The following is a 15,354-nucleotide window of genomic DNA, read 5'->3' as shown; positions in this document are numbered from 1 at the left end:
ATGCAGCACTTAATGGTACATGGAGTAGGGGAGATAAGCTTTTGGAGAATCTTCAGTAAGAAGTTAGACTGTGAAGGACTAGATGAAAGTAGTCATTGCTACTGTTGTATTTTTTTTAATACCATCCTATTTTGCTTCATGGGTTTGATCTCAAGAGCTGTTTGTAGAATTGTCACCATGCTGTTCTGGGTGTGCCCTTTCACATGCTGTTCTTTTAATCTTTAGCTGCTCTTTTACAACTTCTCTGCTCAAGGCTGTGTCTGAGTGTTGTTCCAAAGCCTCCATATGTGGACAAAGTAATCATGGCCTTCCTCTAGTTCTGCGTTTATGATAGACACATCCCAAGGTGTGCAATAGATCCCAGTTCTTCCACAGTGGCATGAGATGTAAGCTAGGAGTACTAATGATTTAATATAATGCTATTTTGATACTGAACAATAATGTGTGTCTTGTTGAGTCAAATAATTTAAACATGAGTATAAAAAAATTAAGAATATTTTTGTTCTGAAGCAGTTAGCCGAGGTCAGCTCATCAAACAAGGAGAGCAAAACATGATTTAGATGGCCCATCATGCAGTTGAAATATCTGAATACAACTGTGGCATGCTTAAAAGAATACTTAGAGAAAAGCATTTTTGAGCAATGTTAGGTTAGGTTAGAATTTGTTTGCACAAAATATTTAGCAAGCAATCCAAAGTGGCAAACAAGTTAACAGACTGCATTTATCTAGTTCGTGTCCAGGAAAAAATGCTAAATACACTAAATAAATGGTTGGTTATAAGTTGTTTGTCAGCTCTCTCTGACGCTCCCTTGGCTTAAGAAATTGCTAAAATAGCTGTAGTGTTTCAGAAGCATTTAGTCTTCCAGCTGTTATTAGTGGCTTATATAAAAGGAGAGAGGAAGTGGAACAGGGTAGTAAAATGTAGTATCTGCTCTTGAGAATATTTTGAGGGAATAGCAGGTTAAGTTGCCTGCATTCCGGGGGGGAGGGGGTAGAGGGAACCGCCCCTGTTCTCTAGCAAATAAATGGAAAATAATAGACTCATTCTTAATAGGGACAGTTTAGCAGAACCCCAAATGGAATAGAGAGTGAAATGTTGATTTTTCAGATGCTCCAAGGCAGCAGTCAGTCTTGAAAGAATCCTCCACAAAAAGTAATTCTGTGAAATTTTTGTCGGGCAAATTCTCTTTCTGTAGCTGCCTTGCGTAGAGGATCTAAGGGCCATGAAAATGTTAACACGTAACTGCCTGCCAAACTAGGCACAACCGAGAGCTCTGATCTGGTCTGGCGTGCATTGCTTCCTGGAGAACTTGAAATATTGCCCAAAATGAAGAGTTTTTAAACAGAACTGTTTCCCTCTTTACTGCTAGAAAGCATGCAGGTTTTTTCTACATACAGGCAGTTACTTGGGCACAGAGCGGGCAGATCAACAACTCTAGCGTATAAGCAGGAGTGTGTGGAAAGGCCACCGGAATCGGAACCAGGTGCAGCTCCCAGGGCTGAGGAAAGGGGCTCGGGCTCAGGCAGAGCTTCAGGGCTCCCGCTGCTATTTCCCGGGGAGCAAACGCAGAATATCTGTCCCCGTCCTCCCGCGCTCAGGGCTGGGCTGGAGCCTCCCCTTGGCAGCTTCTCTCCCTCGTCTTGCCCGCCCTCTCACTCTTGTATATATGACCCCCTCAGAGCAGCGTTTGCTTTGTTAAATTCAGTCCAGACTGCTGTGTTTCCTGTTGTGGACACCTGGCAACCCTGAACTTCGGACCCAGCATGGGTAAGAGATCCCGCCAGCGGATCTAGCCTGGATCTGTTGGGATCCTGCTCTTGTTTGCTCCAGTTCTGCACTTTGAAACCCCCAAACGGCTTGTAAGCAGGGTTCAGGGGGTTTGTTACTGTGGTGGACTGGTAAGGAGTGGGGCTGAAGTTCAGCAATTCCTCAGACTAGTAAAAGGTTTTCTTTCTTTAATCAATTTAAAACCAGTGTGGTTTTAAATGAATAGCTTTAATGCTTTCAAAAAACAGTTTTAATGCTGTCATTAATTGTCTCTTTTATACCTCAGCATTTAGCAACTGAAATAAACACTGGGACTCACTATTCTGGTTGATTGTGGACGTGAAAGGCACTCTCAAACAGACTGGCAGGGATAATTTAACTTTTTGCTTATGTTTTTATGATAGTATAACTTGCATAAACTTTATTTTTGGATAGATAGACAGGAAACGGGGGGGAGGGGCTAAAACAGAACTTCTTTGAATGTGAATATATTCTTACATAATTTGCAGGGCAGACACTGTTACATTGTGATTCCACAACACAGGATAAAATTCCTTGAAAAAATGCCTTAGTAAAAAGACCCTAATTACAAAGACAAAAACAACAGTATTGACTCAGCAAAAGTGACTAGTCTGGTTTATCTGCCCAGGGTGAATGATTACCTTTTTGTACTTTTGTAAGTACTAATAGCACAAAATAAACTATTTTGCTTTAGTTTCTAACAGCCTGTAAGTTTCAGTTTATAACCTGTGGTAGGGATAGTTTTGTCTAAATGGTCATGACAGTCTGCAAGAAGGAACTAGGGGTGCGTAAAGAATAAGTAAATACTGTATCTTAAATTGAGGACTGGATTTTTCAATTCCCTTTGCTCTCCTCAAATGAGACTTGCTGTAGACAAGGGTAACTGAAAGAAGAGTGATATTTTATCAGCTTTTGGGGTGTGTGTGCATGAAAAACAACCGCATAAGAGCGATGAGGCTTAATGAGACTTTGTGAAAGAAGGAAAATTGTACACTGAAGCAGTTAAAGCTAAGTGCATATGCTCTTTAATTTACATGCAAGCAATTGTGTTGGAGCAATGTTCTGTGATGTAGAAAGATAGGGAAGGTGGACTTTGTGGAAGAGGGCTATCCACATGACAATTTGTCTTTAGAAGTGTAAGATAAACTGCAGGAAAAACTCTCAATGCTTTTCACCTAGTTGGAGTTTGCAAACCACCTCTATGTGATACAGTGTCCCACTTCTTGGTATTCAAAACATTTGGTCAGCTGCCAGATTAATGGGGGATCTGGAACGTAATGATAATATTAACATGTTTAAGCATGGATTATTAACGTAGCAATGTAAATATTATTGTTAACATGTTGCTACAAGATGGTACAAATCAATTTCATGAAAAAAACACTTTTTTTGTATTCACAAATGAGCTTGGCATCGTGTAACAGGGAAAGATTTGCATCATCTTCAGATATCTTGAGGCAGTTAGATACAATGGTTTAGAATAAAAGAGTATTTGAACAAGATCAGACAAAAGGAGAAAAAAATGTGTTTGAGAATAAAGGAGAAGAAATGTTCATCATCTTGCTACATGTTTTTGCTAGAAAATAATTTGGCACAAATAATCTTTTTCTCAAAATAATCTGCAGAACACTATATTTGCAATGCTAATTTAAGTTGTGGTCTAATGCATAGTGAGCTCCTGGTAGTTTAGGTGATTGAGAAAATTAGAATAAAGTTTAAATTATGGCTTTTTGTGGAACTTGGATGCAAATGGAGCAAAGCAAACTTCCTTATCTCTATTTTCAGATAAAATATTTCATAATGAGTGTGGAACTAAACCTAAAGTACTAAATTACTCTTTTAGAGAAGATCCTGTTTTTAATGTTCACAGAATCAACTCACAGAATGCAGTGAGTTGATTGCATGAAGCAATGACCAAGTCGTCTTTGCCTCCAAAGAAAGTCTCTATAATTAAATGGGCCATGGAACTGTCACTACCCCTATATCTCTACTTGCTATAAACTTCTATTTTTAAATACAGTGGTATCAGAGAAAATAATTATCTAGTTTGCTTATTTTTACACTTGAGGCACTCAGTGAGGCAACTGTACTATGTTTTTGCTCCTGTCAAAATGTATTTCACTTCATGTCATATTGAAAAAATATACTGGCATCCTGGTGCACAGCACTGCTAAATTTTTATGTTTTAAACAGCTGATTATATACTAGTTTCATTTAGGAATTCCACCTCCTACATGGTGGAGTGGATTCAACAGGCCTGAAGCTTTGTGATTGTAGAAAAGTAAAGATTTATATGCTTCACTTAAGCCTATAAACTTACAACATGTTTTAAATGCCTTTTAAAGAAATATTTCAAGGTATTTTTTTAAATTCTAGATGGTGATTTATTGATACAAGCCTGAACATATACGTTACGTTGATTCTATTAGAGTAGAGATTGCTGTATATGAGGCTGTTTTAGTATTTTTACGTAGCTATTGTTTAGGATCCAAACTGGTACAAAGGGAACTAAAACTCTTTAGAAGTAAGCTGGAACAGTTATAAAAAAAAATGCCAAGTAGTAGTTCTAGATGAATTAATTAGGGGTCCTTCTTTTTTTTGGAGGTGAACAGGTTGCTTTTCAGATAGAGAAGGTATATATGACAGCTGCTGCAGTTCCTATTCTCCATCCACATTTTGAGGTTTTACACAAAGAAGCACCCAGATTTAGTGGTTAGTTTTGACTCTCCCAGCACAGAAGAGCACTGCTTCTCAGTCTTCTGGCACTTCAAAATGTCTTGTTCTTCCCACCTAACACAGACCCCAGCCTTTAAACAGATAACATCCTTCCTTCTGCTTTTTGTGGGGTTCCCCTCTCTAACGAAGTTTAGATTGCCTTTCAAGTTTCCTGAAATTATGGGTTCCCCACCGAGCTGTCTTCCTTCTGCTGATTCATGGTGTAGATGCTGTTTTGGAAGCAGTAAACGATGAATGCAAGCTGGAGTTCAAGGAGGGTTTCTGGCAACTGGAATGCTGATGAGAAGGCAGAGGTGGGGAGCTGAGTTTCTAATAGAGAGGAGGTGGAACGGTTCATAATTCCCTTTCCTTGTGTCCTTTCTGGTCGTCTGCAGTATTACCTCTCACCCAGGTTGTAAACCCTTAAGAATAACCACTTCAAGAGTTTATATGCAGGAGAAGACTGGAGGCTTTCCAGTAATAATAAAAAGTATTCAATTTGGGCAATCTATCTACTTAGTCATCTGACAGTGCTGCAGCAGCCATCTCTAAACATTTAACACGATCAGTTTTCTTTAAATCCCAGACCCTTTTCATATATGAACGTGATGTTAAATTGCAAGGCTGAAATCTTTGAAACTAAGGCACAAATTTTCCATCATTTTTGAGTGTGGAGTGTCACATCTGGATTTCCAGAAACTGAACCTCAGCACTGGCTGGAGTCAGCGAAACTTACAGGGATTTGGCGGAATAAAATTGGATCTGAGATTTCTCAATCTATGAATGCAACGTCAATGTCCTGTTAAGACAAATGTTTTCAAATAACTTTGAGATTAAAACTTTCTTCTTTTTTTCTTCTCAAATCAGCAAAATGTGGAGCCTGTGGTCCAGGATATGCAACTCCTTTGGATGCCATGAAAGGCAAGTACGGTAACATCTTCAGAAGTCCAGGACATCAGTAAAAGAGTTATTTTCAAATTAAATGAAGATTAACTACATGTCTTCCAGAGAGGCTTATTGACTAGCAAGGCTGAGAAAACTTTAACTATTAAAGAGATTTTATTTCATTTTGGGCCCAACTCTGGGCAAAGCATACAAGCTGTGTTATCATGAGTTAACTGAATCGCAGTACTAAAACAAAGTAGAGCTAGGTTTAGATAAATGCAATCGAATAGAATGCTAACATGCAACAAACTGTTCTATTTATCTATTTTGCAAAATACAGCTTTGCTTTAAGAATACTGGGGGCAACTTACTGTAATTTAACCTGAAAAAAATGTTCCATTGGTGTTTTTGGCTGGAGACCTTTGTAGACTACCCTCTGAATCCCTCATAAAACAAGTGATTTTTTAGGATAGAAGAAAGGGAAAAAGAGGGAAGGGACTATGGGATATTGTGTGTGACCTGTCAAACTTTCTATCCACTGGTAGCTATTAAAAAGTTGCAGTCTGTTTTTCCCGGAGGTGTAGTATTGCTGGGCTAAATTCTGAACCTCACCAAAGCCATTGAGGCATTTTACTGTAGTTCTTAGTAACGTCAGAATGTCACTGTGAGTCTTAATATATTTTAAAAGCCTCCATTTTAGAGGCCATAGTGAGTAGAATGTTGGCATAGGTGGGCCCAAATCTGAGCCCTGGCAGTAAGGAGTCGCTAGTGTAACTGGAGAAAGGAGAAGTTTGACATAGCCTCACAGGTGGGAAGGTGGTCCCCAGCACTGTCCTTCTTCAGGAAAACAGTTGCATTCCCAGGACCTCTCATGTCAGTAGGGCAAGGGGAATGGAGAAGCCCCATAGTTGAATAAGAACTGTCTCCTGGCAATTTCTGAACTCTTCACTGCTCAAACTATATACTACTTGGAGTTTCTCCATAGAATAGAAATACTGAGGTCTAGCTTCCTAGTTAGTAATGAGGAAGAATCCCAATTTACAGACAGAGAAAGTAAATTCTGGGACAGATTCTTGTCAGGTTTACCATGGCTTGCTGTGAAAATAATGTCTTTTGACTCATTAAACATTTCTGCCTTCAAAGGTCCCCGGGAAGAGATTTTGTACCTGCCTTGTATCTACAGGAACACTGGGATAGAGAAGCCTGACTACTTGGCCACAGTGGATGTTGACCCCAAATCTCCACACTACTGTCAGGTACCTTTGTGTTGAATGACTCTAATGCTCCATATCCTAGAGTAGTGAATATTTGGGTTTGCATTCTCAGCTTCTACTCTTACTTCTTGTCACCTGATTTGTGACCCTTTCAGCCATGAACTTTGGATCCCAAACAATGTTTTCTTCTCTGCTCTGTATTTGACTTCATAGTTTCTTCTTTTTTCATAATCATTTTCAAATGGAAATTTCAGTGTTGAGTATCAATCAAACCCTGTACTGTTTTTCTTAGCTTTGTTACTCAAAGCTAATATTTATCTTGTTAGTCTCGAGACACTTTCAGAGCATTTTTATGGTTAGTGTTTTAATAGTTCTCTTTGTAGCACTATTGTTGATTTATATTAAGCGTGAGTATTAAGCTCTTGAAGGTTTTATTTCCTCGGGATGTGTCAATAATTTAGACAGAGTTTATACTGGAGGAGCTCTGATACCCTAGGAAATTCTGTATATTAGGCACTATGAAACCAATCCGTTTACATCATAAATGGAAAGCTGTAGCTAGCTAGCTAGCTACCAGTAGTACCAGATCCCAGTTATTGGTAAGATCCTTTCTTTAAGATGATTAGTTCATTATTACAAAAAGTATACTCTCAGCTGCGTTTAAACATTAAGTACTTTACAACTCAAATAACTCAAGATATTTTGGATGCTGATCTCTAGCCCTGCAGTGTCTTTAAGGAGCAGCAACTTGGGTTTGTCAACAAAGTCTTTCATAATTTGTTCTAGCTACTGTTTAGGTTTTTATTGTGGGGGAGTTGAGGAAACAAATTTCTTAAAACTTTGACAAAACTTAGCTCTGATCTTTCCACTTTTCTTAGCTATACAGAGAGGAAGTAAAGATATGATGCAAGAGTGCATATTAACATATCAGTTTGCTACAGTCGGTCCCGTTTATAATCAGGTAAATCTTGTAAAGCCAGAGACTAGTAGCAAATGGCCAATTGATGTATTTTTTTTCCGTATCATTGTTCCATGTCTCCTTAATTAGATGGGGTCTTTTAAAGATTTGGATGAATTCAACAGCATACTGCATTTTACAAATCCTATGCAATCATTATGTCCAACTTTCTTTTCCCACTTTACTGTTTTGGCTCTTCAGGTCTCAGGCTGAATTAGCTTCCTAAATAACAAATAGTAGTTTCCTACTGCTCTTTACTAATTTATGCTTGGACATAAGACTCATTTCTTTGCATACAGGAAAAGCTATCTCGCACCTGAATCTTAAGTCTTGTCTTTGACTTTGTAGGTGATCCATCGCTTGCCCATGCCCAACCTTAAAGATGAGCTCCATCACTCAGGGTGGAATGCCTGTAGCAGCTGCTTTGGGGATGCCACAAAGAGAAGAAATCGTCTGATTCTCCCAAGTCTGATCTCTTCTCGCATTTATGTGGTGGATGTGGGAACAGACTTACGAGCTCCTAGAATCCATAAGGTATGTTTAAATGACTTTAAGATGTCTTTTTATGTTTTTATTTTGACCAAGAGATAGAGATTTTATGGACTATAACATCAAATTAGAATATGAGAATCAGAACAGTTTTGGAAGCTTTTGTCAAATGTTAGGAACCTGTGGGAGTTTTGAGACTCTTAAAATTTATTGATAAATTACACACAAAAAACCTTGCGCTCAAGAAATATGAGTAATTGCGAACACTGAAAATTTAGGAGGTTCCAGAACTCAGTCTGCCTGTGCAATTTGAATTTCAATCCAAGCGTTTGTGCGCTATAATACTGTTTTTGAATGAGATCACAAAGCAAACTCCTGCCTGACACAGTCAACACGTTCAACTGAGCGTTTATGGATTGTATTTTTTTTTCAGAGATGCTAATGCGTTCAAATTTGATCGGATTTTCAGTGAGCAAAACCAGATCTTTTCCATAAAGGACAATGCCTCCTTGATTTGTAATCCCTAAATATGGTATAGCTACATCTTTTTTAAAGAAAAATGTAAAAAAAAATTTTAATATGGGGAAGTTAACATTTTTTGTTTTATCTTGTTCTTGGAAACAACAAAAATTTTCCCAAAACAAAGCTGCCACTGCAGTAATTCATTTGGCATAAATTTAGCTCTAATATAGACTTATACTTTGTACGTGTCTAATTTTTTATGTTCCCTTTACAGTCAGTGAAAAAAGAATAGACGTTGCTGAATTGAGATTTGCTGAAGGAACTGTGCCCTAAAAGTGTTTATTTCTTTTCACTGGCTATAAAGTAAGCTAGAGGATTACCTTAGATGTAAACATATATACTGTCAGTGGCTGTATTTGGTCAGATGAATCCCACCGCAATGTGTAAAACTTCACTACAAAGTTACAAGTTTGGCAGAGACAAATTTAGTCTACTGATTGAAAAAGTCTTTTGAAGACAGGTCATAACGTGGAATGTAAGGTAATTTAAAGGGCTCCCTTGTCTTACCCCTCCTACCTGTAAGTACTCTCATTGATAATCTTGCAGTTTTGAGTGGCAATGGTAACTAAGCAGTTCTTTAGAACCTTGCCAGACTTTAACTATTGATGCAATGAAATAAGCCCCGCTTCCTGCCCCCATCTCTTCTTATGCAGTGAATTTTGTTTCAAACTGGTCTCTGGCAAGTCTCAAAGATTTGGTTTTTTTCCCCTCTTCTGAACTGCTACTATTGCAAATGAGAGCTAACATCTGAAAATTGCACAGTGGATTTTTCCAGTGATACTAATTAAAGCATATAAAAATTGGGCAGAGTAGAAAGAGGGAGGTGCAAATACTCAAAAATCAAAGTGACAAAAGAAACAATTCCCCTCACACCCACAGCCTTACTACTCCTTCACCACTCTTTGGAACTTGAACTCTTAGACAGGGGTGGGATTGACATTCTGTACTAATCTGAGCGAAGGTCTGACTATGCGTATACTCATTTTAGATTGTTGAGCCAGTGGAGTTATTCTGGAAGGGTAATGTGGCTAATCCTCACACCTCTCACTGTCTGGGCAGTGGTGAGATTGTAATCAGCTGTTTGGGAGACCCTTCCGGCAATGGAAAAGGTATGAATCCCCTCACGATTCAAGAAAAGTATCCGCGGTAAGGAAGTATCAAGCTCCCAAAGTATAGGCTGCAGAGCTAGAAACTCTAGCAGTTTCTAGCAGAGCTAGAACTCACAGTTCTTTTGTGCATGTAACTCTATAGCAGCTGGGAACCTAAATTGTTTATTTAACTCTAGAGTAAATACTTCAGGTAACAGGTAAGCTGCATGGACGTTGCTCCACCATAGCAATTCAAACCTGATGTGGAAGAACCCGTTTGAGCTGTTCAGCTTCCCTGTCTCGGCCTTTCCAATACATTACTAAAGGAGACTAGCTCTAGTGTTCATAACAGGAGCAAGAGACCCATTAACACTTCGCTTGAGCCCCTTCAGCGCATAGCTGGAAAGAATTGCTTTTGAACATAGTCTGCCATTGGCTCAATACTTGTTGTTGGCAATTCCTGTTTAAAATTTGCATGTAAAGTTTGTTACGTATTCAGATGTAAAACACCTGACATCTAATAAAGAGAAATATTAGCTATTAGGAGGAATATACTTTAGATGATTAAGTAGTGAACCCTGCTCCTTTTCAGAGGGTTTTCTCTTCTGCATCGTGGGCAAATATGTCCATAAGATGTGTATTATGTGCCTGATTCAAGGATGCCAGTTGCAAACAGAGAAAAATTGAGGTGAATCCTTCAGGATCTTCTCTAAGATACTCCTTAGTTGAAATGTACTGTAGGAGAGTCAGTGGATCTACTGAAATGAGTTAAGCAAAAATAGAGCAAAACTGGAGCTTAGAAAATTCATAAAAAAGATGGTAATGTTCATGGAATTCCCTTTATAAATCCAACTTTTATTTCATTTAGTCCACCAAAGCAATACCAAAGGAATCGCAAAATTTCCTTGGAGCATGGGATAGCAATTTACAGAATGTTTGGGAAATAGATGTTTCAATATTAATATATTACTGACATTATTTAAAGCTGAAAATCTGTGTGCGAATCTCTGTTTTAAAATCAGGTGGCTTTATTTTGCTGGATGGAGAGACCTTTGAAGTGAAGGGAAATTGGGAGAAGGGGGAAAAAGTACCCTCGATGGGTTACGACTTCTGGTATCAGCCACGGCATAACGTCCTGATGAGCACTGAGTGGGGAACCCCAAAAATCCTTGCAGGAGGGTTTGACCCAGCTGATTTAGAGAAAGGTGAGGAAGTGTTTGTTTAAACTTCAAAAGTAAAAGTGATTTTTCTTTAAAGTTATAATGATCTCTTCTTTGCTTATTTTTGTTTGGTCTGACCTATTAGGGCATTATGGCCGCCACATTAATGTGTGGGACTGGAACTCTCATACCTACATTCAGTCAATTGACTTAGGGAAGAATTCTATTCCTTTGGAAATTCGATTCCTCCACAATCCAGATGCTGCGGAAGGGTTTGTTGGATGTGCTCTGAGTAGTGCAGTGCATCGTTTCTACAAGACTGAGGTAAGTAATGAAAGCCATGACAGAAATAAAAACCTAGTTGTTTCAGAAATCCAAATTATGGGGCTGATCTGTCAGTCCTACTCCCAAATCTCCTGCCCTCTTCAATAACTTTGGAACGTGTTGACCAATTTAATCAAAATTGGTGAATCATGAAAGTCTCAAAGAGTGAAAGTTCTTGCCAATGATAGGGAACACTGATGTTCAGGTAAACATGAGACTCCCTGATTAGTACTCACATGGAGGAAATGGCTGCAGCGTTACCTCAAAAGCTTTCTTTTTGGCCTGCAAGCTGGCCGAAAATATGTGGACTGGACAGCTAATCAGAACATAGTGTATAGCTTGTTACCAGTGACAATGAGTACTGCCTCTTACTCAGCCGTTATTTGGGAGCATAGGGAGGACCTTAAGGTAGAAGAGGGAAGAGAAAGTGATGGGGTCATGGACAGGGGAGTAAGAGTTATTGCAGTTTTAGAGGAAATGTGGGAGAAAAATAGGACACAAATTTGTAAGAGACTAGCATTCTTTAATTCTGCTGCTGATAAAGCAGTCTGTTTGAGATGTAGTTTCACAGTGTAATCATTAACACAGTTCATTCTCACTGGCTGTATACCTACCATCCTCACCCCTTGTTAACGCTTAATTGTAGTGTATATATCACCTCTATACAGGGCCAGTTAAATACATGGTAGTAATTGCTTCCCCTACTTCTGTCACGCAAAATTGAGCCCTCTTGGCTAGCATCAAGGCAATAATAGTGCTGTGTTCTTTCCTGTGCCTTCTATAGAAAGGAGACTGGGCAGCAGAGAAGGTAATTGAAGTACCCAGCAAGAAAGTGAGGGGATGGCTTCTGCCTGACATGCCCGGTTAGTGTGAGAATGTTTGGGGAAGAAATGACGTGTTTTCCTCTTCAGTTCCCTGGGGCACTGTAGCTTTTTGGAAAATCTAATCGTTAAGTATCAAATGTTTCCTGTGTAAAAGAGTAAGTTTTTGTTTGGGTTCTCTGTGTACCACTTCTGATGTAACCAAACTAGCCAAGTAGGAGATCTTGGCAGGCCTCTGCTTCCACGCTGGCTGCTCAGTGCTTAAAGTCAGTCTCTCTAGTAAAATACTTTGAGTTTTGGGCTTTCAGCATGAGCTCACACTGCTCAGGAATGGTCCTGGGAATGCTGGTAGAGTCTGAACCTCCTTTGAGCAGGTGCTGGGTTTCCAAGGGTGACTGTGTTTGTCCAACCCATATCTTAATATACTTTTCTGAGACTACTATGATGAGAATTTTGAAAAATACAGCAGCTTGTTTGCCATTACTCCTGTCCATTTCCTGACTCTTCTACTGAATGTTTTCTTGAAGGTCTTATTACTGATATTCTCATCTCGCTGGATGACAGATTCCTGTATTTCAGCAATTGGCTGCATGGAGACATCCGTCAGTACAATATCACCAACACCCGCAAACCCAAGCTGGTAGGACAGGTAAGCCAGCATCAGAAAAGCTGTTATGCACAAGGGCAATACAGTGTTCTTTTTATTTCCTTCTTTTCTTAAAGGAGGAAATGTCTGACAGTTACTCCTGAGTGAGAGTTGTCACTATATTGCTTTCATGTTACTTTGACGTCCAGAGATCCTGAGTTATCATTTCCTTGGTAACAGGTATTTCTGGGAGGCAGTATCACAAAAGGTGGACCTGTAACAGTAGTGGAAGACCAGGAGTTGCAGTGTCAGCCAGAGCCATTTGTGATCAAAGTAAGTTTCCTGACACACGTTATAATTTGTCAGTGCTCTGCTAATTCCCATCTGTTTTGAAATATGCCTACACCTCAGCCAAAGGTGAGAGTATAGCATGCATAGCCATATCTGAGCTAGCTTATGTCTTGGCTTATAACTTGGGCTGCAGGTGTCACATTTTAGTGTGGACTTGCGCTAGTATACCCTTGTAAGTGCTCTGGGTCCCTGATGGAATTGTACAAGCTGTTCAACTGTACTGAAATCTGTGTAATTACATCTTCCCTGCTGTTGTTAGCTGGCAAATTTAAAGCTGATACAGTGTGCATTCATCACACTGCCATTGTTCCTTCTGATATATTTCAACGATTTGATAATTGAAGCACTAAACCTACAGAAAGTCTTATGGAACATGCAAGAACGGAATGTGGTCATGAGTAAGATTCATTGGCCGCCCAAGACAGCTCCAGGAGGTTCCATATACTCCTTTTTTATATAGTGCGGGTTGTTACCTAATTGCAGTATAGACATATCCTTGTTTGCAGCAATGTTATGCCACCCACCTTAAGCTTGATTTTTGAGTCTTCCATCCAAGTACAGTAACCTGATCCCCTCATTCCTTATTTTCTGGCATTACCAGTTCTGTGAATTAAGCAGAATTCATCTGAATTGGCTTTGAGGCTTCCTGTTAATAAGGGTAAGATTCCTAATAAAACCTGTTCCTCATCAAGATAGGGTATTTGGGGCTCCTGTACCAAGGATTTCAGAGAGCTGAATGTTCCTCTGAGTAGCAGGAGTGCCATGCTGTTTTGTTTTTCCTTGCTATTGCATTTCCTTTGTTTGACCTCTGCGGCAGCTTGTCTTGTACACCTTGTTACCAGTTATAATTTTAGGGGAAGAAGATGCCAGGTGGACCTCAGATGATTCAGCTTAGTTTGGATGGGAAGAGATTGTATGTCACCTCCTCTCTCTACAGCAGCTGGGACAAGCAGTTCTACCCAGATCTCATCAAGTAAGAAAACTTGATGGGCTGTACAAGCCCACGTTCAAGATTTCCTTGTTAGAAACAGTAATGTATGTATACCACCTGGCAGATATAGCCCAGTTCCCAGCCAGGGACAGTGATTCCAGTAACTTATTATACTCAGTTCACCAACCTAGAGGTATCACCTGCTGGCCAGAATCTATCCTTACTTAATAAGCACAGAAAACTCTGGGGCTGCACACACTATTTGGTATTGTTGGTTGAAATCATGATCTGTTTGGAGGCAGGTAAGAATAGGAAGAAACCATTAAGCATGATCTAGCTTCCTGGAGTCCACAGTGCTTCCAAACTGCCCTTGAGTGTATCAGCATGATGGTTTATTTTTTGGAATTAAAGAAAGCAGAAGATGATCTTCCAGATGGCCACAGGAGGGCATAGTGCAGCTTGCCCATTACTTGATAAGTAACAACATCTATTAATTTTCACTCATTCATTGCTGATTTGAGGTTGCAGATTTCACTGAGGTGGTATAACTCACTTCGGAGAGCTGCTAAGGCCTATTTCGAATCTGGCTTTCATTTCCCTTCTATATTCAAGAAGAGCAATCCTGCCCATATACGGAAGAGAAGAGCAACAAACAAATATGAGTTCTTTTCCCAATGTGTATTTTCTTGTCCCTTTTTCAGGGAAGGCTCTCTCTTGCTGCAGATTGATGTGGATACTGAAAGAGGTGGATTGAAAGTGAATAAAAACTTCCTGGTAGATTTTGGGAAGGAACCTGATGGGCCTGTTCTAGCTCATGAGATTCGTTACCCTGGTGGAGATAGTACCTCTGATATCTGGATGTAATTGTTGTGTGGAGCTGTTTTCTTTATTTCATCTTCTTTTTTTTCCCCTCTCTCTCTCTCTCTCTCTCCTTCCTCCTTACCCTCTGCTTTCATTCTGAATATGCGAATCAGTTCAGCTGGACTTTTGTCCACTCTCTAAATTTAGACTTCAATTAGGGTGAGCCACAGAAGATCTGCTTTGTTCTGATTCTCTGAGGCAACCAAGTGGGTCTTTCTGAATCATGATATCGATCTCATTTATTTCTCCACTACTTCCCCTTTCATAAGGTCTTGTATAATCACTATTGACTGCATGTTTCTAGGTAGAGGTTTCCAGTCTTTTAAGGATTGTTTGCTCATTGATGGTGGAGAAGCTGTTCCTAAATAACACCATAAGGGTATATTCCGTGGGCTTGTCCTGGAGCAAGAGTGTTTTTTTCCTGCAAAGCTTAGTTACTGATAAAGTAATCGATGCTTTACAACACGCACAGCATATCTAATCTGAAGCCACATGTTTCCATAGCTGGGTTACATTTTAACTCTTATGCAGTGATGTTATAAAAAAATCAACAATAAAATTGTTTTGCAATTCAGGTGGAGCTGCACTTTTTTTTTTCTTATTAACATTTCTGCTGTTTTTGTTACTTTCTGAAGGGATCTTACATTTTGTGCTCTTTAA

The 15,354-nt window shown here is 39.4% G+C and overlaps 1 protein-coding gene across 1 annotated transcript; it reads left to right on the top strand.

Annotated features, from left to right (window-relative positions):
• Positions 1-1,419: 1,419 nt before the first annotated feature.
• Positions 1,420-15,268, top strand: LOC104139485 (methanethiol oxidase). The gene is made up of 12 exons (XM_009667651.2): positions 1,420-1,768; positions 5,372-5,425; positions 6,533-6,645; positions 7,910-8,095; positions 9,561-9,681; positions 10,683-10,865; positions 10,966-11,144; positions 11,929-12,007; positions 12,493-12,614; positions 12,792-12,884; positions 13,757-13,875; positions 14,535-15,268. The coding sequence occupies exons 1-12, from the start codon at positions 1,765-1,767 to the stop codon at positions 14,695-14,697; spliced, it is 1,416 nt and encodes a 471-aa protein (XP_009665946.1). The 5' UTR covers positions 1,420-1,764; the 3' UTR covers positions 14,698-15,268.
• Positions 15,269-15,354: the final 86 nt, after the last annotated feature.

This window comes from Struthio camelus, chromosome 30 (genome assembly GCF_040807025.1).
Source record: "Struthio camelus isolate bStrCam1 chromosome 30, bStrCam1.hap1, whole genome shotgun sequence".
Classification (NCBI taxonomy): Eukaryota; Metazoa; Chordata; class Aves; order Struthioniformes; family Struthionidae; genus Struthio; species Struthio camelus.
Note: the sequence above shows the minus strand (reverse complement) of the source record. Positions and strands in the feature narration are given on the sequence as shown.